The 25,514-nt window shown below is 36.4% G+C and overlaps 3 protein-coding genes, 1 long non-coding RNA gene and 1 pseudogene across 5 annotated transcripts in view; 1 reads left to right on the plus strand and 4 right to left on the minus strand.

Moving 5' to 3' along the window:
• Positions 1-5,364: 5,364 nt before the first annotated feature.
• On the minus strand, positions 5,365-6,987 carry LOC148191137 (BEACH domain-containing protein C1-like). The gene is made up of 2 exons (XM_088102582.1): positions 6,664-6,987; positions 5,365-5,990 (listed from the first exon to the last, which is right to left on the minus strand). The coding sequence occupies exons 1-2, from the start codon at positions 6,973-6,975 to the stop codon at positions 5,451-5,453; spliced, it is 852 nt and encodes a 283-aa protein (XP_087958708.1). The 5' UTR covers positions 6,976-6,987; the 3' UTR covers positions 5,365-5,450.
• A 1,546-nt stretch (positions 6,988-8,533) lies between these two features.
• Positions 8,534-9,683, minus strand: LOC148191138 (uncharacterized). Its single transcript, XR_015783110.1, has 3 exons — positions 9,579-9,683; positions 8,711-8,824; positions 8,534-8,604 (listed from the first exon to the last, which is right to left on the minus strand). It is a non-coding gene; the product is annotated as an uncharacterized LOC148191138 (long non-coding RNA).
• A 1,272-nt stretch (positions 9,684-10,955) lies between these two features.
• LOC148191139 (uncharacterized) lies at positions 10,956-11,702 on the plus strand. Its single transcript, XM_088101681.1, has 2 exons — positions 10,956-11,325; positions 11,563-11,702. The coding sequence occupies exons 1-2, from the start codon at positions 10,956-10,958 to the stop codon at positions 11,598-11,600; spliced, it is 408 nt and encodes a 135-aa protein (XP_087957807.1). The 3' UTR covers positions 11,601-11,702.
• A 6,702-nt stretch (positions 11,703-18,404) lies between these two features.
• On the minus strand, positions 18,405-21,545 carry LOC148191140 (BEACH domain-containing protein C2 pseudogene; annotated as a pseudogene). Its single transcript, XR_015782766.1, has 3 exons — positions 20,844-21,545; positions 18,547-18,681; positions 18,405-18,419 (listed from the first exon to the last, which is right to left on the minus strand). The product of XR_015782766.1 is annotated as a BEACH domain-containing protein C2 pseudogene (transcript).
• A 3,598-nt stretch (positions 21,546-25,143) lies between these two features.
• LOC148191141 (BEACH domain-containing protein C2-like) overlaps positions 25,144-25,514 on the minus strand; it is a 7,473-nt gene continuing 7,102 nt past the window's right edge. Inside the window, exon 4 of the mRNA XM_088101307.1 lies at positions 25,144-25,224. Within this exon, the coding sequence (XP_087957433.1) occupies positions 25,144-25,224 (81 nt within the window). The remainder of the gene's footprint in view (positions 25,225-25,514) is intronic.

The following is a 25,514-nucleotide window of genomic DNA, read 5'->3' on the forward strand; positions in this document are numbered from 1 at the left end:
TGGTGAAAATGATTCAGCATGACCTATTGCCCTCAGAAAAGGTACTCGTTCCACTCGAAACCCTCATCCCACTTATAATTTTCTTAGCTATCATCGATTGTCGCCCTCCTATTTTTCTCTTTTACCTTCAGTGTCTTTTGTTGTTATACCCAAGAATGTGAAAGAAGCACTCGATCATCCTGGATAGCGACAAGCTATGATTGCAGAAATGCGGGCTCTTGACCAAAGTAATACTTGGAAGCTGGTGCCCCTTCTCCCGGGCAAAAAGGCGGTTGGTTGTCGATGGGTGTACGCAGTTAAAGTCGGTCTTGATGGTGAAATTGATCGGCTCAAAGCCCGACTTGTTGCAAAAGGTTACACTCAGGTTTATGGTCTTGATTATTGTGACATTTTCTCTCCTGTAGCCAAGATGACTACTATTTGCCTCTTCTTTGCCATGGCAGTCATTCGTCACTGGCCACTTCATCAATTGGATATCAAGAATGCCTTCCTACATGGTGATCTTGAGGAAGAAGTTTATATGGAGCAACCTCCAAGGTTTGTTGCTCCGGGGGAGTCTGGTATGGTATGCAAACTGCATCGATCTCTATATGGCCTCAAGCATTCAGATTTTTACTGTCATTCTTCTCTTGGGAAATGTGTTTACTTAATAGTATATATGAGAAATAGAGAAGATTGGGAGAGAATATCCCCTTGTGTTAAATACACACATAGGGTTATCTATTTATAATAAAAGAAATATGGGCTAAGCCCAAAATACAAATGAGAAAATAATAACTAACTAACTAAAAGATATAATATATCTAACACTCCCCCTCAAGCTGGAGCATATAAATCATATGTTCCAAGCTTGTTACAAAGATAATCAATTCTAGGTCCTCGTAAGGACTTAGTGAATATGTCTGCCAACTGGTTGCTTGAGTTAACAAACTCAGTCTTGATATCTCCGGATATGATTTTTTCTCGAATGAAATGACAATCAACTTCAATGTGTTTGGTTCTCTCATGGAAGACAGGGTTAGAGCTAATATGGAGAGCAGCTTGATTATCACATATAAGTGTCATGTGAGTGACATCTCCAAATTTCAATTCACTAAGCAATTGTTTAAGCCACACAAGCTCGCAAGTAGCTGATGCCATAGCTCTATATTCTGCTTCTGCACTGGACCTTGCCACAACACTTTGCTTCTTACTTTTCCAAGATATCAGGTTGCTACCAATAGAGACACAATACCCAGAAGTAGACCTCCTATCAGAAGGGGAACCAGCCCAATCAGCATCTGAATAACAAACAATTTTTGTATCTTTGTTAGGGCCATATAGCAAACCTTTTCCAGGTGATCTTTTAATATACTTCAGTATGCGAACAACTGCATCCCAATGGTCTTCACATGGGGAGTTTAGAAATTGACTCACCACACTAACTGCGAAGGAAATGTCAGGACGCGTAACAGTAAGATAGTTTAATTTACCAACTAGTCTTCTGTACCGTTCAGGATCTGAGAAAGGCTCCCCCTGATTTGGTAGGAGTTTGATGTTAGGGTCCATAGGTGTCTCAACAGATTTACAATTCATTAACCCTGTTTCTTCCAAGATGTCTAACGCATACTTCCTCTGAGATATGACAATACCATCATTGGATTGTGCTACTTCAATACCCAAAAAATACCTGAGTTTGCCAAGATCTTTGGTTTGAAAATGATGACAAAGGTGTTGTTTCATCTGAGAGATGCCAAGATAGTCGCTTCCTGTGAGAACAATATCATCGACATACACTATTAAGTAGATACATCCAGCACTCGAGTGGCGATAGAACACTGAATGATCCGCTTCACTGCGAGACATACCAAATTGTTGAACAACACCACTGGAACTCCGGCGGCGGCGACGGCGGCGGCGGCGGCGACGGCGACGGCGGCAGCGGCAGCGGCGATGGCAGCGACAGCGGCAGTGATGGGTGCCGGAGACCGTGGAGTTGACTGGAACTATTCCTGGCTCTGATACCATATGAGAAATAGAGAAGATTGGGAGAGAATATCCCCTTGTGTTAAATACACACATAGGGTTATCTATTTATAATAAAAGAAATATGGGCTAAGCCCAAAACAAATGAGAAATAATAACTAAACTAACTAAAAAGATATAATATATCTAACAGTATATATTGTGATATTGTGATTACAAGAAATGATTTAATTGGAATATCTCAACTAAAAGAGTACTTCCTGTAAACATTTTCAAACCAAGGATCTTGGAAGTGTCAAATACTTCTTAGGCATTGAAGTAGCGCAATCAAAAGATGGAGTTGTAATCTCCCAAAGGAAGTATGCTCTTGATATATTACAAGAAACATTCATGATTGATTGCAGACCTATAGACAGTCCCATGGACCCAAACCAGAAATTAAGGATAGAAGAAGGTGAATTATTCTTCGATCTAGAGAGGTATAGGAAGCTGGTTGGAAAACGGATTTATCTCACTATTACAAGGCTAGATCTATCCTTTGCAGTTAGAGTGGTTAGTCAGTTCATGTAGGCTCCATGTGTTGACCATTGGAATGCTCTCATTCGTATTCTAAGGTATGTCAAAAAGGCTCCCAGGAAAGGATTGTTATATGAAGATAAAGGAACCATTCAGGTCTCTGGGTATTGTGATGTAGATTGGGCAGCTTCGCCTAATGATAGACGGTCTACTACAGGACATTGTGTTTTTCTGGGAGGAAACATTATTTCATGGAAAAGTAAAAAACAAAATGTAGTAGCTCGATCAACAACTGAAGTCGAGTATAGGGCAATGGCATCACTAACATGTGAACTTATATGGGTGATCTAATTCCTTCAAGAGCTTAAATTTTGTGACATCCATACTATGAAGATGTATTGCGACAATCAAGCCGCTCTCCACATTACATCAAATCCAGTGTTTCACGAGAGGACTAAACATATAGAAATTGATTGTCATTTTGTTATTGAAAAGTTGTTGACTAAAAAAATATGTACTGAGTTTATTGGGTCAAACGATCAACTCGCAGATGTATTGAACAAGTCATTAAGGGGTCCTCGGATTGAGTTTATTTGTTCCAAGCTTGGTACATACAATTTGTATGCTCCAACTTGAGGGAGAGTGTTAGGATATTTATCTTATTTATCATCATTATATTGTGCCAAGAGTTACCCTATTTATCATGATTATATTGTGTCTAGGATTACTCTAATTATCATGTACTCTTGTATCAATTTATTCTTGTAAATAGAAGATTATGAGAGGGATCAATCAAGCCCTCTAGAATTATTTTAAAGTTTAATTCTGAAGTGTAATCACAACATTAGTTTTTAGTTTCACATCAACTAGAGATATGACTTAAAGAAAGCTCATAAACTTTTGGAAATTCTCACCTTACAAGTCAATTATTAGAGATTGATGTCTAGGGTCCCTCAAATATCCCAAATGTATTTACTGCTCATTGGTTCATTACCTTCATAGATGATAGTACTGGGGTTACATGGGTATTCCTTCTAAAAGAAAAAATCGGAAAAGTCAGCCCTTTTGTTCAATGTTTTTTCACAGTGGTAAAAATTAGTTTAGTGTTAGGATTTGATTTGATAATGCTAAAGATTGTTTTAATCAAGAACTTAATTCCTTTTGCAGTAAGGAGGGTATTATCTTGTGTCAAAACAATAGAAAAATGAACACTTATTTGACCAAACTCGAACTTTTCTTTTTCAACATAAGGTTCCTTGTTCTTACTGTATGTTATTTAATTAATAGACTACCTTCAATTGTTTTAGCCTCAACAATGATAGGACAACCCATAGTTACAAAAATATTCAAGATAGGTTCTGAATGATTTTATCATGAATAAAACTGTTATGCCAATGTGGGAGTAGTACAACAACAATGAATCTCATAAAACCCAAGCTTTTCGAGAGGACCTTAACTCTTCCAAACCCTTTTCCTCATAAACTCCAAAACTGAAAAATCAACGGCCTATACACAAACTATATATAATAGTCTGTTTTAGAAGGTTACAACTGTAGGAGGTTATAATCGCCTCCTTTATTTATTTCTCCTAATATAAATTTTACCACTGAACCAAGTAATACCCCGCCCTTGAAGTTACACCTGTTCTCTAGAGTTTTATTGTTATTGCCCATAACCTGTTTTTCACTCCAGGACTAAGCATATAGAGACTGGTGTCTTTTTTGTTCATGAATAGGTGTTATCCCAGCAACTCGTGGTCTCTCAAATTTTTGGTCTTGATCAGTGGGTTGATGCTCTCACCAAACCACTTTCTTCGCTCGTTTTCGGTTCCTCCATTTCAAACTCAAAGTGATGGATTTCATCCGTCCCAATGCCTCACCTCAAGTTTGAGGGGGCCTATTTTATATGTTTGTTATTTGATTGTTATTTTTTTTTTCTTGTTTTCTAATATAGTTTTATCCCTATTTCTGTTTTTTTATTTTCTCTTTATTTTGTAATTTTCGGAGGTTACACTAGTTTGTAACCACCCATAACTGCTCATAACTTTTGTCTTTCTCTCTATTAAGTTTTGTCAGGCAGAACTGCATTATATTGTAATCTTTCCAAAACTTAATGTTAAGCAATTATTTTACAGCCACATGACTGTTTCCTATGTTTATTAAATTAAAATCTATTAGTAAATATTGCACATTTTCTATACAATAAATATAGATTAATTGAGTAATAAATTCAGATTTGTTTGGAAGAAATCCTTGAAATTAAGAGACTAGGATTAAGAGTTTATTTTTTAGATTAGCTCCTGATTTATAGGTTTTATGTTTGGAGATTTATTTGCTTTATTTAAGGAGATTTAATTCCTTTCATTAGGGTTTCATTTTTCCATTAAATACCAATTTATTGTTTGTTTTTGAAATGGAGAAAATTCCATAATTTTTCTAATTTTCACAAAAAATAACCAAGTAGAAATGAAAACAGCGCGTCTTAAACACTATGAAGATGATAAATGTGGTGATCTTATGGCTAACATAGGGGTTGATAATAAATTGGACTACTTTTGGTTTGATTGTTTACCCCGTGGTAAACACTGATTCTTTTTTAGGAATTGTTCTAAGCTTCCAGAATTTAGTTTTTGTTAGGATTCTGGGTCGGTTTTCTTTTTTGGGCACAGGTTCGATTTAGCCTCCTTTTGCTTGTTTGTATCGTCTCTTTTTTTCTTCTTTAATGGATGTTTGTGTGATGACAAATGATGTTTGAAGTTTTAGGGTGCCAACTTAGGTGGAATGCTAAAGCTTCATCGTCCTGATGTCTAACATGATTTTTTTTTCTTCAAAAAAAAGTATTCGGGTGACCAAGAAGAAAATAAAGCTAATGTCAATGTACCAACCTTAATGGAACTTTTCCAGGTAATGATAAAATGTCATTTAAGAATGAATAAGTGAGCTAGAAGTAATATGATTACAGAGGTTATTTTACCTCCACAAAAGTGCTGACTGCAGTTTCCTTTCTTCACTCATCTTACTGTCAATCCCATCATCATCTTCCCTCATCGATAGAAGAACCATCCGAAGCATGCACAAGAATGGCTGGTCACTGTCTAACAGCTGGTATAACGCAGTCATTGCTCCCATTCCAGTACCTGACCCTCCACCTATACCAAGACCACCACCTTTCCCGGACTCATCTAGCAACAATGCTTGCAGCATTGCTACAGACTTCTTCACCAATGGAAGTTCAAGCCAATTGCCATTGTCATCTTTGTCCAGTAAGGACTTCCAAAATTCCCATCCACTCCCTCCACCACCAAATGAAGCTGTATTTGATGAAAGGCCAACACCGTACCATAAACGGCTTCTATATTTCCACCCAATTGCTAAATCCTTGGCACAAGATCCATATGATACAAAAGCACTAGAAACAGACTCATACGGATCAGCTGCAGCTGCTGCGGCAAGCTTTTCAATAACTGCAGCAGATATCTGACCATTTGCATCAGCCATTGACGAAAGTACCTAAAAAATTGAGAAAACAAGTCACACCATTATAAAAACAAACACATGCATGACCATAAGTGAGTGTGTGTGTCTGTGTGTGTGTGAGAGAGAGAGAGAGAAGGGGGTTATAAAAATTGAATCAACAAGACTGCAAATAAAATGGAAGTAGGGAAGAGAAGGGAACGGAAAACTAGAAAAAACTTGATCCTAAGGACCCTGCCAAATGTTAAGTGTACATATTATAGTCAACTTGTATAAAGAGTCAAACTTGTACACTTGTAGGTTTCTTTCATTGTATGTGTTCATTTTCATTGTACAGCTGTCAGTTTATAATAGCCAGAAGCCATCTGTCTCTATAAATACTTCTTATACATAGTATTAATGAAAATATTCTGTTCTTGTTTAGTTTTTCCCTATCTTTTCTCTGTTCAAATTCTCTATGACAAAAGATGGATATTTATGGAGAAAACAGATACAGCATTGCAAAAAAATAAAACAGAAATTGAAACTTTAATAAGCAATGTATCAAATTATTTTTTTAGAAAAGGCTTATAGAAAAACAGGATGATATGCAACCATTGTATGAATTTTGAAGGAATGACACGAAGAACAGTGGAGAGATAATGCAAATTATTGTATTTATGACACATAGCATGCATGCACATCTACTTTTAAATTACTGTATGCATACGTCAAGAGAGACTCCCCCAGAGTTGCTAGATGCTGATGTGCGATCACCCCTAACATCTGTTGATTCTGAGCTTGTGAATGATGATGTTAAGTTATAATGCACTGGATAAAAGAGAGATAGGGGAGATGGAGAGCCATCTGCAGCACGTGAAGAAGATGACTGCTTGCATTGAGACCTTATATGATCCTCAACAAGCATTAGTATCACAATAACATTCTCTACTAAAGCCACAGACAGGTGAGTAGCGTTCTCAGCCTCTGCCTTGGCAGCATCTGGAGACAAGCCCTCAGAAGCAACACCAGCAGCAGCCATGGCAATAATTTGAGTCTGCAGTAAGGAAAGTCTGAATGTAGACGTTATTTCTGTTTTTCTTCTACTCTTTTCAACAAAAGGAATATATATAATTCCAATAGTCCGTGTTCTTATACATTCACACATTTATGTGAGTAGTTGAGAAATTGTTTTCTAGATGAGCATATACATTAATAACCAAAATTAACAAGTAGGGAAAAAACGTCAAAAGATGAAAAGGACAAATTATCTTGTAATGGGAAAATGAAACTGTTCATTAGGAAAAATCAACAAGGTTGGAAACAATATGTACCTGGATCTGCAACTCACTAGAAGCGAAGTCCAGCAAGCCACCAAAGAGCCTCTCTTAAATGTAGGTAATGACTCTTCACGCCTTCAATACATGAACCAAGGAAGAATTGTCGCATAAACCATTATACCAAGGTAAAAAGAACATCTCTTCAGTGTAAACTTTTTATCAAGACAAGGGAATTATATGACAGTATAGAAAGAGCCTGTGAAAGATATGCCTAAAATTCTCCTAATAATTTTCCACAAAGCTAGACTAGGATTATGGCATTGAATTCAGAGAAGGAAAATGTAAGAAAAGAAAAAAATAGAGTAATATCAGCAGAATAATAGCATAGATCAGTGTTATCAAAGAACTGCTCATCCATTACCAAGAATGCCACTAATCTATTATTCATGCCTGTCTTTCAGACATCATTTGTTCCTCATTGAGTTCCCTGTCAATCAATGTGGAGTATATCTGGGAGTGACTGCGAATTTTATTAAATATTTAAACTTCAGTGAAACTTACAATTTTTAAAAGATCGAGAGTATCTTTAATTCAGTTAACCTTGGGACTAGCTTCACAACCTGGCACATATATAGCAATGATATGTTGTGTTTCAATTCCAAATCGAGGCTTCAAGAAAATATAATTTTTATTTCACTAAAAACAGTGAAATAGGATAATTTAATAGCATCGAAAATTCTGCCCGGAATATTTATAGAAAAGCAGTCACTCCCAAGGCCTGTGATCCCTTTGTATTTATCACGATATTTTAGTATTGTATTTCAAGATATTATAACTATCACATTAATCAACATAACAAGGGTAGGTCATCTACTTAAGTGTATGCTACTTGATTTTATTTTAAATTTGGTTGGAAAAATATGAAGATATATTATAAAATTAATAGTAAAAATCATAATATGTCAAAAAAAAAAGTAATTGAAACTAAAAAATACAATTAAAATAATATCTCTACAAATAAACACTTATAAGAGTTTATAATTAATAAAAACTAAAACTATAATTACCTCAAAATATATTCTGCCAATAAAATAAAAATAAAATTTATACAAAAGTATCAAACATTTCCATATTGATCATTTGTGTCAACAGATAATTATATCAAACACTTTAAAATCCAATGAGCTAATTAGCTTTTTAGCTACCTTTTCAAAATATAGCCAATGTCGAACAATATCAAGTAGCAAAAGGAACATACTACAATGATGGAGCTGAATAGTAATAATAACGAGCTCCAAATGGATACAAACTTACCTAATTCGCTGCTCTCCTGTGCTAGATCCACCAATAATTGAAAGCCATTCTGCACAATGAATTGTTGCTTCAATATCCTACAAATATAAAGCGATCCACCAAATAAAAAAAGAATTAATATAAAAATATTAAAAAATAAACTATGGCAAGATCAGACAGTAGCCGAATATAATGCAAATGAACCTTCCATCCGTCCTTTTGGCGCATTGAACGTTCTAGCATTATAACAAGGAATTTATATATTATGTCCTCTATGTCCCCAAGGCTTGTCGAATCAGATGATTTGCCTGGACCCAACTGTTCAAGCAAAAAGAAAAAAGCATGCTGCATAAATAATAACATTACACAAGAAGTTTACATGTATTCACACAAATCAATTTATTTTCAAACCACAATACTTTGAAAATAGCCCTCTTGCACCCTTGTTGTATTAGTGTAGTATAAACCTAGTGCAGTTCATTATGCTGTGTTTTTCAGTAGCTGTAGCATTTTTAGTTGTTATATTATTTCTGTTTTAACTGACAGACACGTGTCATATGCACATACTCTATAGGGTTCAAGCTCTATAGAGTTCCATGATCTTGTATTCTCTATCTAAAATCAGAAATTTTCTCTCTTCCTCTCTCTCTTAGATGTTCCTCTTTCTTCCAAGGTAGATAACTTTCAATGAAAACAATCCAAAAGGTAAAATCTCAATCCTGGATTAGGATCATATATAAGGTTTCGAAAACAACATGATAATATTTTTCAAAATTTATAAATTAAATCAGGTTTTTCTACTCTAAGAAAAAGTTTTGAGACTTAAACCATTTAAAATCAAATTTATTAATACTACAGTGATTCATAAATACCCTTGTGAATTATTTGCTTCAGACATTGTTTTTGAGCCACAATGTTGTGATAATCAGTCATGACCTTGCAATAATCCATCATAAGTTAAGACTTTTTTCTTGAAGTTTTGAAGCGGAGACATAAGTGTCTGTTAAATTTTATTGAAGAAAAATGAAGGATAGTAAAAAAGGGCAAAGATAAGAGCTTCATAAATTTTTACCTCATAGTTTGATATTAGGACCTCGAGAATCCATTCAGGCCATTCCTCCATATTTGTCAGAATCCCTTTATTTTCTGGATGACTGCAAGCCAAAAATAGAAGATCCTGAAATCATACACAAACAGGGAGCTTAAAACTAGAGGATGAGAAACAAGTTCTCAATTGGGAAGTACATGCACTGCTGGAACTTTCCATCGGACTCAATTCCATAAACAGACTTTCTGTATGGCAGCGGCATTTGCATGCACTGCAATACTTAACTATGTACTTAAAGCCAATACTTGCCGAAAAGCAAAACATTGCTCATAAAGAAAGAAATGGAGAGACTATAGAACTAAATGTGACATATAACCAACATAGCTTAAATCTTTTTATCTATTTTTTCAATAACCTATGGATTGAAAACTAAGGAAGTCTCATAGAGCATGATTTCAAGCTCTATGAATTGAAACAGTCTCCTACTGTAATGAAGACCATGGGATACAAGCAAAGCCTAGGTGACCATATACTATTTATTAAGCCTTTCACTTCAAGGGGTTATACTGTCTATTCAGATCATATAATTGTAATTGGAAATTATCAGGCAGGAATGGAAGCCTTAAAACAATGTTTGATAACTTTCAAAATCACGCTACTCATTATGTATGTTAGGAAGTTCTATGTTTTATCCTTCTATATTTTTAATATTTATTACATGTGTATCTTGCTTTTAAAACTAGGATTTTGTATTTAAAAACAATCCTATAATTACAATGGTTTTTTTCCTTAGAATTTGTTGTTAGTAGGATATTCAATGCATTACTGAAAGTTGTAGGTAGAATATTAAATGTGTTAGATGTTAAGTTGTATGTTTCTGTTAATTGGGCTTAGCCCATTCTGTATTTAGGGTTTAACCCTTATCTTACATTATAAATAAACTACCCTATGTGTATGCTAAACACATAAGGGAGATTTCTCCTAATCTTCTTCACTATATTCAATATGGTATCTAGAACACAGGAATAGTTCCAGTCAACTCCACGGTCTCCGGCACTCATCACTGCCGCTGTCGTTGCAGTCGCCGCCGCTGCCGTCACCGCCGCCGCCGCCGTCGCCGTTGTTGTCGCCGCCGCCACCGTCGCCAGAGTTCCAGAATCGACCGGCGACCACACCATTGGAATCGTCTCGACCGGGCGACCACCGTGGTACGAAGATCGCGGCGAACGGACCACCCACGCGCCGCCACAAGAGTCACCGCTGCCGCCGCACGTGCCGACGCGTCGCCGGAGCTTTCCGCCGCCGATCAGCACCGCTGTGATCGCCTCCTCGCCCTCTTTCTGGATCTGTGGTCGTTGCGTCAATCGGAGCACTTTGAATTTTTAGGGTTTCTCCCTCTCCATGGCTGCCCAACTTGATGATCGGAGTCAGTCTCGCCAACCAGGTAAAGGACGTCCAAAATGTGACCACTGTGGCAAGCTAGGCCACAAAATTGATAGATGTTATGCACTTCATGGACGTCCTCCTCGACCTATAGTAATGGCTAATTCTGATCCACCTCACCGATCACCGTCTGCAGACCATCCTACTTCATCAAATACCATAAATAACCCTTTACTCTTTCAGGAATTTCTCAGATGGTATGAGGACCGTCAGCACTCTAGTTCCACTACATCTGCTTCTGTTATACGCACAGGTACTCCTTTTGTTGGTCTGACTCACTCTCTCGGATCTTGGGTCCTTGACTCAGGTGCCACCGATCATATCACTGGTAACAAGTCCTTGTTTTCTTCCTTGTCATGTCCGGGTTAATTTACCCTCGGTAACGATGACTGATGGGTCTAGAGTCTCATCTCATGGTATTGGTACTGTTCATATTTTTCCGTCCATATCCATTGATAATGTACTTTATGTCCCTGGGTCTCCTTTTAACTTATTGTCCGTAAGTCGTCTAACTCGTTCCCTTAATTGTGTTATTTCATTTACCAAAGATTATGTTTGGTTGCAGGACCGGAGTTCGAAACACATGATTGGCACAGGATGTGAGTCTCATGGCCTATATCATCTCAGCCCTTCTCCACATGCTGGCGTAATCATGGAGTCACCATCCCTTCTTCATGCTCAGTTAGGTCATCCCAGTCTTGCCAAACTGCAGAAACTTGTTCTGAGTCTGTCCAAATTATCAAGTTTGTCGTGTGAGTCTTGTCAGTTAGGTAAACATACTCGTAGTTCCTTTCCTCGTAGTGCTTCACAACGAGCGTCATCCCCCTTTTCATTGGTTCATTCTGATATTTGGGGACCTAGTCGTGTTAAGTCAACTTTAGGATTTCAGTATTTTGTTACCTTTATTGATGACTATTCCAGATGTACTTGGTTGTTTCTCATGAAGAATCGTTCTGAGTTGTTTTCTATTTTTCAAACTTTTTTCAATGAAATAAAAACTCAATTTGGGGTTTCTATTCGCACTTTACGTAGTGATAATGGCCGTGAATACCTTTCTCAACAGTTTAAACATTTTATGGCTTCTCATGGCATTCTTCACCAAACCTCATGTGCTTATACCCCTCGGTGGCTGAGCGCAAGAATAGACACCTTATTAAAACAACTCGTACCCTTCTCATTCATGGTCAAGTACCCTCACGTTTTTGGGGTGATGCTGTTCTCACGACATGTTATCTTATCAACCACATGCCATCTTCCGTCCTAGCGAACAAAATCCCTCATTCTATCTTATTTCCTCAAGACCCTCTACATCCATTACCTCTTAGAGTTTTTGGGTCTACATGTTTTGTTCATGATTTTAGTCCTGGTCTTGATAAGTTATCTCCTAGGTCTCACAAATGTGTCTTCTTAGGATTTCCACGGTCACAAAAGGGGTATAAGTGTTTTTCCCCTTCCCTCAATCGTCATTTTATCTCTGCTGATGTCACTTTTGATGAATCTTCTTTTTACTTTACACATTTATCTTCTAGTTCTGTACCTCTCCCTGTTACTGTTGATATTCCTCTTATCTGTGATCCTCCTGGTGATGCTCCACCCATTTTGTCTCCTCCTTCTTTAGACTCTCATTCACCACATGATCGTCCTTCACCACCACCCCTTCAGGTTTATAGTCGCCGCAATTGTCTCCCTCATGACTCATTTCCAGTGCCACCTCCTGTGTCTCCTCCGGCTCCAGCAAATGAGTCTGACTTGCCTATTGCCCTCCGTAAAGGTATACGCTCTACCCGTAACCCTTCCCCCCATTATACTGTTCTTAGTTACCACAGATTATCTCCATCTTTTTACACTTGTCTCTCATCCATTTCTTCTGTGTCAATTCCTAAATCTGTGGGTGATGCCTTAACTCATCCTGGCTGGCGTCAAGCTATGCTGGATGAATTAAGTGCTTTACAGAAAAGTGGAACTTGGGAGCTTGTCCAATTACCATCTGGAAAGTCTGTTGTTGGTTGCAGGTGGGTGTATGCTATCAAGGTTGGCCCTGATGGTACAATTGATCGTCTGAAAGATCGACTGGTTGCCAAAGGCTACACACAGATTTTTGGTTTGGATTATGGTGATACTTTTTCTCCAGTGGCAAAAGTGACCTCTGTTCGGCTATTCATTGCCATGGCCGCTCTTCGACAATGGCCTCTTTACCAACTTGATGTCAAAAATGCTTTCCTAAATGGTGATTTGCATGAAGAAATTTATATGGAGCAACCGCCTGGCTTTGTTGCTCAGGGGGAGTCATCTAGATTAGTATGTCGTCTTCGCAAATCCTTATATGGCCTAAAACAATCTCCTCGGGCCTGGTTTGGTAAATTCAGCTGTGTTGTTCAACAATTTGGTATGTCTCGCAGTGAAGCGGATCATTCAGTGTTCTATCGCCACTCAAGTGCTGGATGTATTTACTTAATAGTGTATGTTGATGATATTGTTCTCACAGGAAGTGACTATCTCGGCATCTCTCAGATGAAACAACACCTTTGTCATCATTTTCAAACCAAAGATCTTGGCAAACTCCGGTACTTTTTGGGTATTGAAGTAGCACAATACAATGATGGTATTGTCATATCTCAGAGGAAGTATGCGTTAGACATCTTGGAGGAAACAGGGTTAATGAACTGTAAATCTGTTGAGACACCTATGGACCCTAACATCAAACTCTTACCAAATCAGGGGGAGCCTTTCTCAGATCCTGAACGGTACAGAAGATTAGTTGGTAAATTAAACTATCTTACTGTTACGCGTCCTGACATTTTCTTCGCAGTTAGTGTGGTGAGTCAGTTTCTAAACTCCCCATGTGAAGACCATTGGGATGCAGTTGTTCGCATACTGAAGTATATTAAAGGATCACCTGGAAAAGGTTTGCTATATGGCCCTAACAATGATACAAAAATCGTTTGCTATTCAGATGCTGATTGGGCTGGTTTCCCTTCTGATAGGAGGTCTACTTATGGATATGGTGTCTCTATTGGTGGCAACCTGATATCTTGGAAAAGTAAGAAGCAAAGTGTTGTGGCAAGGTCTAGCGCAGAAGCAGAATATAGAGCTATGGCATCTGCTACCTGCGAGCTTGTGTGGCTTAAACAATTACTTAATGAATTGAAATTTGGAGATGCCACTCACATGACACTTATATGTGATAATCAAGCTGCTCTTCATATTAGCTCTAACCCTGTCTTCCATGAGAGAACCAAGCACATTGAAGTTGATTGTCATTTTATTAGAGAAAAAATCATATCCGGAGATATCAAGACTGAGTTCGTTAACTCTAGCAACCAGTTGGCAGACATATTCACCAAGTGCTTACGAGGACCTAGAATTGACTATCTTTGTAACAAGCTTGGAACATATGATTTATATGCTCCAGCTTGAGGGGGAGTGTTAGATGTTAAGTTGTGTGTTTCTGTTAATTGGGCTTAGCCCATTCTGTATTTAGGGTTTAACCCTTATCTTACATTATAAATAAACTACCCTATGTGTATGCTAAACACATAAGGGAGATTTCTCCTAATCTTCTTCACTATATTCAATTAATCTCCTCAGGCCTGGTTTGGTAAATTCAGCTGTGTTGTTCAACAATTTGGTATGTCTCGCAGTGAAGCGAATCATTCAGTGTTCTATCGCCACTCAAGTGCTGGATGTATTTACTTAATAGTGTATGTTGATGATATTGTTCTCACAGGAAGTGACTATCTCGGCATCTCTCAGATGAAACAACACCTTTGTCATCATTTTCAAACCAAAGATCTTGGCAAACTCCGGTACTTTTTGGGTATTGAAGTAGCACAATACAATGATGGTATTGTCATATCTCAGAGGAAGTATGCGTTAGACATCTTGGAGGAAACAGGGTTAATGAACTGTAAATCTGTTGAGACACCTATGGACCCTAACATCAAACTCTTACCAAATCAGGGGGAGCCTTTCTCAGATCCTGAACGGTATAGAAGATTAGTTGGTAAATTAAACTATCTTACTGTTACGCGTCCTGACATTTCCTTCGCAGTTAGTGTGGTGAGTCAGTTTCTAAACTTCCCATGTGAAGACCATTGGGATGCAGTTGTTCGCATACTGAAGTATATTAAAGGATCACCTGGAAAAGGTTTGCTATATGGCCCTAACAATGATACAAAAATCGTTTGCTATTCAGATGCTGATTGGGCTGGTTCCCCTTATGATAGGAGGTCTACTTCTGTATATCGTGTCTCTATTGGTGGCAACCTGATATCTTGGAAAAGTAAGAAGCAAAGTGTTGTGGCAAGGTCCAGCGCAGAAGCAGAATATAGAGCTATGACATCTGCTACTTGCAAGCTTGTGTGGCTTAAACAATTACTTAATGAATTGAAATTTGGAGATGCCACTCACATGACACTTATATGTGATAATCAAGTTGCTCTTCATATTAGCGCTAACCCCTGTCTTCCATGAGAGAACCAAGCACATTGAAGTTGATTGTCATTTTATTAGAGAAAAAATCATATCAGGAGATATCAAGATTGAGTTCGTTAACTCAAGCAACCAGTTGGCAGACATATTCACCAAGTGCTTACGAGGACCTAGAATTGACTATATTTGTAACAAGCTTGGAACATATGATTTATATGCTTCAGCTTGAGGGGGAGTGTTAGATGTTAAGTTGTGTGTTTCTGTTAATTGGGCTTAGCCCATTCTGTATTTAGGGTTCAACCCTTATCTTACATTATAAATAAACTACCCTATGTGTATGCTAAACACATAAGGGAGATTTCTCCTAATGTTCTTCACTATATTCAATAAAATGTATTACTAGAAGTTGATAGAAGTTGTTAAAAGATTCAAGAGATCTCTTTGTAATTATTACTTTAGGGTTAGAGCTCTCTATAGATAAAGGTTAATTTACGATTTCAAATGAATCAATTTGAATAGATTCTAACTACATTGACCTTCTTTATTTTATATTAATATTTTCAAGTTAGATATAAAGCTCCTGATCTTGGGAGCCCTACTTTGGCATTTATTCTTTACCCTCTTATTTATGGTTCCTTTTAGAATTGGTTGAAGTGTACCCATTTCCTTCAAATATTAAGGTTGCCACCCAACTTGTGGTTTTGTCACCGCTACAGCACCCCGTTTGCAATCAACCACCGCTACATCTATGGTCACATTTTTTCATTTACCAGTTTAACAATGTTGTAGTCTTGATTTGTGGTTAGTTTTTTATTCCATATGTTTTATGTTCTTCTTTTCATTATTCCATTTCCTTTTATTTTATTGCTCTTCCACCTAATTTTAGTGATTAAGGTGATATTAGTATTTCTCGGGCATTTGTCCATTTTTAATGCTACATTCCAGTTTTGTATGTGTTTATCTTAGTGCTGAGATGAATGGTTGATTTTGCACAATGAACTTCTCTGATTTTCTGAACTACTATTTCAGTCATTGGTTATGCATTGTTTTACTATGCTATTTGTTGCCTTTTTCATCTTTTTGAGCCCTGAGTTGGAGCACCTACTATTTTATTGATGCTTTTCTTTTGATATCTACTTTTACTATTTAGTTTAATCATGCATTTCATGTAATATGTGTTGCACTTTACATTCCAATCTTGCAATTTCATTTTCTCTGTTTTAGCGAAAGTAGTACCTATTTTATTCTCTATTACACATTTCTCTTTTTGGTTAAATTCTGTTTTGCAACTATGATTTCATTAAGTTGACTGCATAGTACTCGTTTTTATCTCTTAACTGTTTTATTTTCAATTTCCATTGCACCTTCCTCTCCCTGTTACACATCTCATCTCACAGTTCTGGCTTAGTAGAATTTTTGTTTTCGAGTTTCACAGCCTGTATTTCATGGTGTTAAGTGCTGTTTAATTATTCTAGTCTTTAGTTGTTACTGCTTTCTGTTATTACTTTTGAAACCCCCTAAAAATCTGTCTTTCAACAAGTCAATGAACTCACCGCAGTAGTTCTCCTTGGACTGACCTGACTTGATTCTTATACTACAGTAGAGGGGTTAGTTCAGTTTGTTTGGGATAGTTTAGGCGACAAAGTTCTCACCACTAAGGAATCCCTATTATTTACTTAAGCATGTCATGTTACATGGATTTTTCTCATGAAAGAAAAATATGAAGTTTTATTTGACAAATTCTTCCATATGGTAAAAACATAATTCGGGAAGTCAATTAAAAGTTCATGTTCTGATAATGAGTGGGAATATGTAAATCAAGACATGTCTAAATTTCTTTCTGAAAATGGTGTTATTCATGAATTTACTTGTGTGAATACACCACAACAAAATGCATTGCTAAAAGAAAATATAGACATCTTCTTGAGGTGACAGACACTTATTTAGAAAAAAAGGAAATAGGGTTACGTTACAGAATTAGTTACTAAACAATGTAAACAGGGGGTAAATTACCCTGTTTCTTTTTTGTAGTAGAGAAAAGGTGTGATAGGTTTCTTGGAAGGAAATCTATCTAGACACTTCACTAACACACACCACATGGGAAGAAAAGATAGTAAAACCGAGTAAATCTGTTATTATTCCTCCAATTTGTACACCCAAAGCCTCCAAGTGAGCCAAGTTCCCCCTCCACAGGATAAATGTTTCCTGTCTATACAAAGAATGAATATTCAAAACTAAAACTATTAAAAGAGTACACCAGCTCTTTATAAGACCTCCTTTCCCGCCACTAACTGTTATTACAGTTACACCTCATTTATTCTCCTAACATCCTCATTCCATCTTCTCTTTCTATCATAAACTCTCCATATGCTATCAAGGTGCTTTGAAATCATAAACTTGTATTCTCCTTGTTAATACACTCAGTAATAAACTCCAGGAGGTAGATTGTTTTTGTTTCTCTTGATTCAATTCCTCTTGTTATTTAAACAGAACCCAGTTGAGCATATTTCTTTTGATTAGTTTTAAACTTATTATCAGACTTATTCAATTCCTATTGTTGTTTAAACATGTTGGGAATCCAAAGGTGAGTCTAAGTCCCACATTAGATAAATGATAAAGTAGAGCAGTATATAAAGATGAAAGACCCATTAACCTATTGCCTTAAGGTTTTGAGTACAGGGTGGTGTCAATCCCTTATATGGTGGGCTCATATGTCATTGGTGTTTGTATCTCCCCACAAACCTCCTCCTTGATAGATCCAACAAAACAAAACCTAATTGAGCCTGTCACTTTCCTTTTATTAGTTTTAAAGTTATTATCAAGCTTCGCTACTCTCTTAAGGAAGTAAAGAAATTATTTCTATGTTACACCACAATCCTTTTGATCTTAAAATATTGGCAACATTCCCTTACAACACCCAAAAGAAAAAGGAATAAGTGTCTAACAAGAAACTAAATTCCTAAATTAAGAAGTACTTCAATAAGTAAATTGCTATAAGAAAATCAAATGCATAAATCAAGAACATTAGAAAAGAAGACACTAAGAAAACCTAGGCAAAGATAAGATATGATGCACAACTATTGCATGCATATTGTGAAAAAAATTGTTAAGCCAATACCTGTAGTGCTCTGCTCAGCAAAGGCCTAGGTGCAAATGGAAGGGAATGCAAAAGCGCTATTAGCAGTTGTGAATGCTCAAAGCGATGGCCAGGATCATTGAAATCCAGCGCATTCTCTGTTGAAGAAGCATTTATCTGAAATAAAAAAAAAATACCATAAAAAACGTGGCAAAGGAAAACGTGAGTTATCTTAAAAAGATATCCAACGTGGCTTCAAGGCTTTGGTGTATTAATGTTTTAACAATATAAGACGGAATCTTTCATTTATAATTGAGCATTACCTTCTTATTTCAATTAATATGCTTCCTATATAATGAGAAAAGACAAAACTTAGCCTATTCCTAAAAAGTGAATTTTAAGTCTTGTTGAAATATGGCTATAAATACTGCACATTTACTGTATAATAAATATAGATTTGTTTATAAGAAATCCCTAAATTAAGGGTTTAGGATTTGTTTACTGCACTGCGAGGCTTGTGAATTATATAAACATGCGTGTATCTTTTCCCATTAGCAACAATAGAAGTTCACAACCTTTCCAATTAATCAGTAGTGATATATGGGAACAATCTACTATAACTAGTATCTCTTGGTCCCATTGGTTTGTAGTCTTTATTGATGATTGCACAAGAGTTATTTGGATCCATTTGCTTCACAAAAATATGACGTGACTATTGTTATTTCCATCTTTCATTCAACGACTCAGCATCAATTTGAGGTCAACATAAAAAGATTTAGGTTTGACAATGCTAGAAATTATTTCAACAAAACTGCCTATACTTATTTTCAATACAAAGGGATATTGTTGACAAACTCAAAGAAAAGAATATTTCTGGCAGCAAATGGATATTCACAGTAAAATGTCAGGCTGCTGCGTATATTGAAAGGTACAAGTTCGCTTGTTGATAGAAGATTAATGACTGAATATTGTACTTTCCTAAGTGTGAAATTAGTGAACTGGAGAAAAAAAAGGGGGATGTGGTGGCAAGATCATCGGCTGAATCAGAGTTCAGGCCTGCACAAGGGCTGAGTTATTATGACTAAAAATTATCTTAGACGACTTGAAGGTTAATTTGGGCATTTACTATACAATAACTACAAAATTGTTGAATAATAAATATATATTTGTTTGCAAGAAAGTCCTAAACTTAAGGGATCGGGATTAGGAGTCTATTTCGTAGATTTGTTTCAAATTTAGAGTCTTTAGTTATGGAGATTTGTTTCCTTTTTTTCATGAGACTTATTTCCTTTTATTTGCATTTCATTTCTCCATTAAATACCAATTGTTAAAAATTATTTCATGAGTCTAACTCACTCTCACAAAACAAGTTAGTAAGTTGAAGTTTACACCTATTTACAAATTATAATTTGATCAAATCTCTAATCAATGTGCTCTCATCAAGGACTGGACATCTCAAGCAAGGAAATAAATATTTGTGGGTAGTCTTATAGTGATCCAAAAGCAAGTAACAAAATAGACCCAACAAACCTTTCTAAGATTAGCTCTCATACCATCTCAAAATGTGAATTTTAAGCTTAACCTAACCTCACAAATATAGCTTTAAGTTGGGGTCTCTTGATACCAACTTGAATTAAGATGTGATAATAAAAGCAGTCGTTTATTGTGCTCAGTTGATGTATATTATATATACAAACATGCATTTATATAGGAAAAGTACTATCCTATAACACTCAAGCTAGGAACATACACCCAACACTGCAGTTTTACGAAAGTTGAACAAAAAAATAACAGTCACAATTTTACCATCATTATAGATATGTCTAATTAGAATCAATTTATAGGAATCTGAATAAAACATATCACATCATGTATATTCATAAAAAATTTCCTATAATTATCTGCCTTAGTCGCAATTAATATGTATTTCTTGCAATCATGTAACATATACACAGTTTCAACATCTCTTGCATCTATCTCTCTTTCAACAAAATCTTAAATATATTTTGCAAATTTTATCTCAAAGTGACATACAATGCAAATAACATGGATAGTACACATACAAAGCAAAGAATGTAAGAACTATATCATATAGAATTGAGTTGGAAGAATTATAATTTTTTCTCATATTGAAAGAAAAAACATACATTTACACTCTTAGAAAGAAAGAAAAACCTATAAGATGAAAATGGCCAAAGAAAATAAGCTTATACTAAATAAAGCATGTCCATTTCAATAAACACAATATTTTCCATTTTTATACTGGCAAAATAGTATCCTACAATTGGCATGGACTAGGGACTAGGGACTGGGGATAAGGTAGAGAGAGTATGTCATACCGAGGCAGTCAATAAAGTTGTATAGACATTGTTTGTCAACAGCCTACACGGTGCTGCCTGGAATGCCTTTTGTAAGGCGTAAAAAAGAAAAGAAACCTTATCTTCAAACATTGTACTTCCACCATCTTGCAGTCCAACACCCAAAAGGTTGCTTGCTGTATCAAGACCAGAGCGGGAACCATGCCCCAGATGCCCAGAAACTATTAAAGCACCCAAGAGACCAACAATCCCAACAACAATGCCATCACTTTTATCAGCATTATAAACATTTTTCCTAGCACTGTCAGCACTGATGGATAGACTTATGCCTCCCAAATTCTTGACAGATGGAGTTTCTGAGGTACGTGTCATCCCTTCAATATACACATCAGGAGAACTAGGACCAATATTACTGCAACTATCAGCAGATTGAGAACCTTCATCATCCTGATATGTTTCTGTGATTTCACTGCTACCATCATTTTCATTTTTTTTAAATTCAGGATTCTTTGGTGCCGATTCAAGAGCATCACTTTCTCCAGCTTTAACTTCCCTTTGGAGAAGAACAAGAAGAGTTTCTATCCCTCCACATGCTAGGAATGCTTTTGCAAATGAGTGAGCTCTAGCTGTATTCGGCTGCACAACCAACCTGTAGAAGAGATGTAACACCCTAGCAATCTGTAAAATAAAGTAAATAAAGAGTAAAATTTCTTTAAATTTTGATAACAGAGATTTTAAAAATTAAACCAAAGCATAACAAATTTGTGTTACATTGTTCAAATTTCCAAATAAGCCACTAAGCTTGAGATTAGTAATAACCACAAAGAGAAGATGTGGATTACTTGTTTTCAGACAAAGAAGAATATAAAATATCAATAACCCTGAGTTTCTGGTAATTTAGTTATGCAACAATGTAAGGTATTTTACTAGTTAATGGCTCATAAAGTATATTTAGAGAATACAATGTTATACAGAAAATAGGGTTTAGTTTTCGGAAAATTACAGCAGAAGTGTCAAATATCCCACACACTGTTGGAGTTCATCCTCCCATATAAATTGTAAAAGCGTGGAGCAAGTTAGAAGCTCTAGTTAAAGGGGACATGTCATAGAACTTTGTAATCAATGTAATTAATTCTCAAGTTTAAAAGGAGATGATTTCTTTCTTCTTATTATTTTGGAAATAAGAACAAACTATTCTAGGGAATAGCTAGTAATAAAAACAAGATAAAATAACTATACAAAATTAAAAGCAATAAGAATATTATCTGAAACTTTCTAAAATATATTTGAAACTCCCCCTCAAGCTAGTAAATAAATGTTCTTCATTCCGAGCTTTAATATAATTCTCTCAAAGTTACTGTTGTTTAGCCCTTTGATGAGTATGTCTGCGAGTTGTCCCTAGGTAGACACATACTAAGTGCAAATCATTTCATGGTCAATCTTTTATTTGATAAAATGTTTATCCACATCAATATGTTTAGTTCTATGTTGTTGTACTAGATTGTGAGTTATGCTAATTGTGGATTTATTGTCACAATATAACCTCATAGGCTCATCGCTCTTCATGTTTAAGTCTTTCAATATACCCTTCAACTATAAGAGTTCACATTGCCTCCTACCTCCATTGCTTCTTAAGAACTAGAGCAATGATCAAATTTTTCCATGTTTATGGCCTTACATGGACTACCTGATGATTATCCATATATCTGTGATTAGATTTTAGAGTCCCCAATTGTACCTACCTCTACTTCCCCTTGTTCCAACCTATTTCTTTGTGTCAAGTAAGTCAACCACTAAATACCTTCTTCAGCCACTTCTGATGACACTTCAGCATTGGTATCTCAGTGTGATGATCACAATTTCCATCACAAGCCAAGCAAAGGGAATCACAAGTGTGAACATTGTCACAAGCTCGATCAAAAAATTGATAGGTGTTATACCTTACATGATCATCTTTGTTAGGGCCTACCCTAACAAAGTTTGTTGTTTGTTGGGTCTATTAAAGCCTAAGAAGACACATTTGAGAGCACGAGCGAAGAGTTTGTCTAGTCCTAGAGACATGTCATGAACAAAACATACACACCCAAACACTCGGGAAGATGTGTGAAAGAGAAGATCATTAGGAAACAGAATGGAGAAAGGGACTTTATGATCAAGAGAGGAGGAGGGCCTCCTATTAGTAAGATAACATGTAGTTAAGATGGCATCCCCCAGTGATGGACAGGAATATGGGCACCAAGCAAAAGGGTATGGGCAGTTTCAGTCAGGTGTCTATTTTTTCATTCTGCTATACCATTTTGCTGCGGTGTATGAGGACAAGTAGACTGATGTAAGATACCATGAGAACTCAAGATGGCAAAAAGGAAGGATGAGAAATACTCTTTGACATTATCACTTCTTAATATTTTGATTACTTGACCAAATTGATTCTTGACTTCATTTAAAAAACATGTAAAGACGGCTAATAATTCAGAATGATTTTTCATAAGATAAACCCAAGTACATCTTGAATATTCATCAATTAAGGTAACAAAATATCCAAAACCAAAGGAGAAAATAGGACTAGGTCCCCATATATCAGAATGGATGATGGAAAAATTAGAATTACATATTGATTGAGACCTTTTAAGAAAGGTAGATCTAACATGTTTTCCCAGTTGACATGACTCACATTCTAAGGTTTGGAGACCACTAAGTTCAGGACACATCTTTTTTAATTTGGAGAGACGAACCAAATCCGATGGTCACCGGACTGAACTGTATCGATGGCCGGCGGCGGACGGCGACGAAACAGTGAAGAACAGTGACTGACAACATTGAAGAGGACAACCGCGGACAGCGGCAAATGGCACCAAACAAATGCTACGAGACAGAAACCAGAGCGGACCCGCTTTGATACCGACTTGAGATTGAAACTGTAAACTAATTCTAGAGGGCTTGATTGATCCCTCTCATAATCGTCTATTTATAAGAATAAATTGATACAAGAGTACATGATAAGTAGGGTAACCCTCGACACAATATAATCGTAATAAATAGAGTAACCCTAGACAGAGTATAATGATGATAAATAGGATAAATATTCTAACACTTTCTTTTAGCTATAACAAAAATTCACAGTTTGAGTCCACCAGAAAATCATAGATCCGCATTGCACATTATAGTCCTTGAGTATGGCTATAAATCTTCTGAACATTTAGTTTTTATGTCCAAGTAATGTTCAACTCATCATATTAGCTTATGAGCCCCTAACCCCTACCAAAAATGGAGGAAAGTGCTTAGGGAAAATAAGCATGATTAGGAGGGAGGTTTCTCCACCTTTCTTCTATTAGTTTGTTTAGTTTTTGTCTTAAATAAATTATAGACTCATGTTTGTTTCTTGTGTTTTGTGGGGTTGTTAGTGGGACCTCTCCTTTTTAGGTTGTCACCTTCTAGAGAAATGGAAGGCCATGGAGGTATTTAGCCATAGGGAGTGTACTCACCACAGTCCTAGTTTTGCCAAGAAGACCCCTTGGAAATGGAAAAGAAGAGCATCTTGGACTGGAGTGGGGACCATTACGCACTTGGAGGAGAAAGAATGCACCTTTTTGATGATTTTGTAATGATTGGAAAATATTCTTCCTCTCCCTCAACATTAGGCTTCTAGAAAGATACTTTGTGATTTTGCTATATAGCTCTTCATCTTTGTATTATTGCTAGGAGGTCATTCTGTTGGTCTATTTAAGAGGATCTCCTTGCCACTTGTAAAGGGTTGTTGAAGGAAGAAATATAAGTTATTATCCACTTTCGGTTGTGAGTTCCTCCCTTTGAGAGTGAGCTATCTCTTGGTTTATTTTGACATTGGTGGCAACCACCACTCATCATGGGTTATCCATCCCCCAAGTGGCGTGCCACTTTCCCATACCCCTCTATTTCCTTTCTTTTTTTCCCTATTTTGTTTCACTTTTCAACTTATTTTATATTAAGTGTTGTTATTGTGCTTTTGTTTATTTTCTTGTCTTTTGTTATTTTGAATCCATCCTAGATTCTTTCTTTTAGAATCTCTATAAAGTGAACTTTTACATTTAGATAGCATTATCATCTTAATATCCACTATGAATCTTCCTCAAATTTTCTTAAGCAACATAAACACAAAAAGCCTTGTCCTCTAAAAACAACAACACTAACTCTTATGATTAGCTTACTCGCTCACAGTCCTTTTCCTTGATTTGTTTCCAAAGTATTCAACTTTACGTCATATATTTGAGAAACATCCATGGCTTTAGGATATGCCTCTTTACCTCACTCCAAATCTCCCTTGCGAAGTAGAGAAACATAAATGTCACTCTTTTTCGGGATCAGAGTTGCATAGCCAAGACATGATTGTGGAATCATCTTTATCCCATGTTTTAAATTTGGGATCCTACATGTCACAAGCAACATCGGTCAAGTGATTCGTCCTCCCTTTTCCTCAGAATAGTGCGAATGAATTGGGACCATAAATTAGGACCATTTTATGTAGCTCTCACCATTCAGTCCATAGACAGAATGCATGTTCTTCAACTCTTCAAAAGATTGAAATTTATTCTCCTCTATTTCAGCCATAAGATATTGTGCGATGAGGGTACAAGATAAAGGAAAAGAAAACGTGCCGCGGAAAAACAACTTTTGTGCAAATGAAGGTTGTTTAGGGTTTCAATCGCACAGTTAGAG

This window comes from Vigna umbellata, chromosome 11 (assembly GCF_029865625.1).
Source record: "Vigna umbellata cultivar VRB3 chromosome 11, Vumbellata_1.0, whole genome shotgun sequence".
In the NCBI taxonomy this organism is placed as follows: Eukaryota; Viridiplantae; Streptophyta; class Magnoliopsida; order Fabales; family Fabaceae; genus Vigna; species Vigna umbellata.

What these genes read in the sequence shown, in the direction of transcription:
- LOC148191139 (XM_088101681.1), top strand. Translation starts at nt 10,956, where the DNA reads ATGGCTGCCCAACTTGATGATCGGAGTCAGTCTCGCCAACCAGGTAAA. An exon ending in TGCCACCGATCATATCACTG is followed by an intron (nt 11,326 to 11,562) that starts GTAACAAGTCCT and finishes GTTTGGTTGCAG; the next exon opens with GACCGGAGTTCGAAACACAT.
- LOC148191137 (XM_088102582.1), bottom strand. Translation starts at nt 6,975, where the DNA reads ATGGCTGCTGCTGGTGTTGCTTCTGAGGGCTTGTCTCCAGATGCTGCC. An exon ending in CTGGGGGAGTCTCTCTTGAC is followed by an intron (nt 5,991 to 6,663) that starts GTATGCATACAG and finishes TCAATTTTTTAG; the next exon opens with GTACTTTCGTCAATGGCTGA.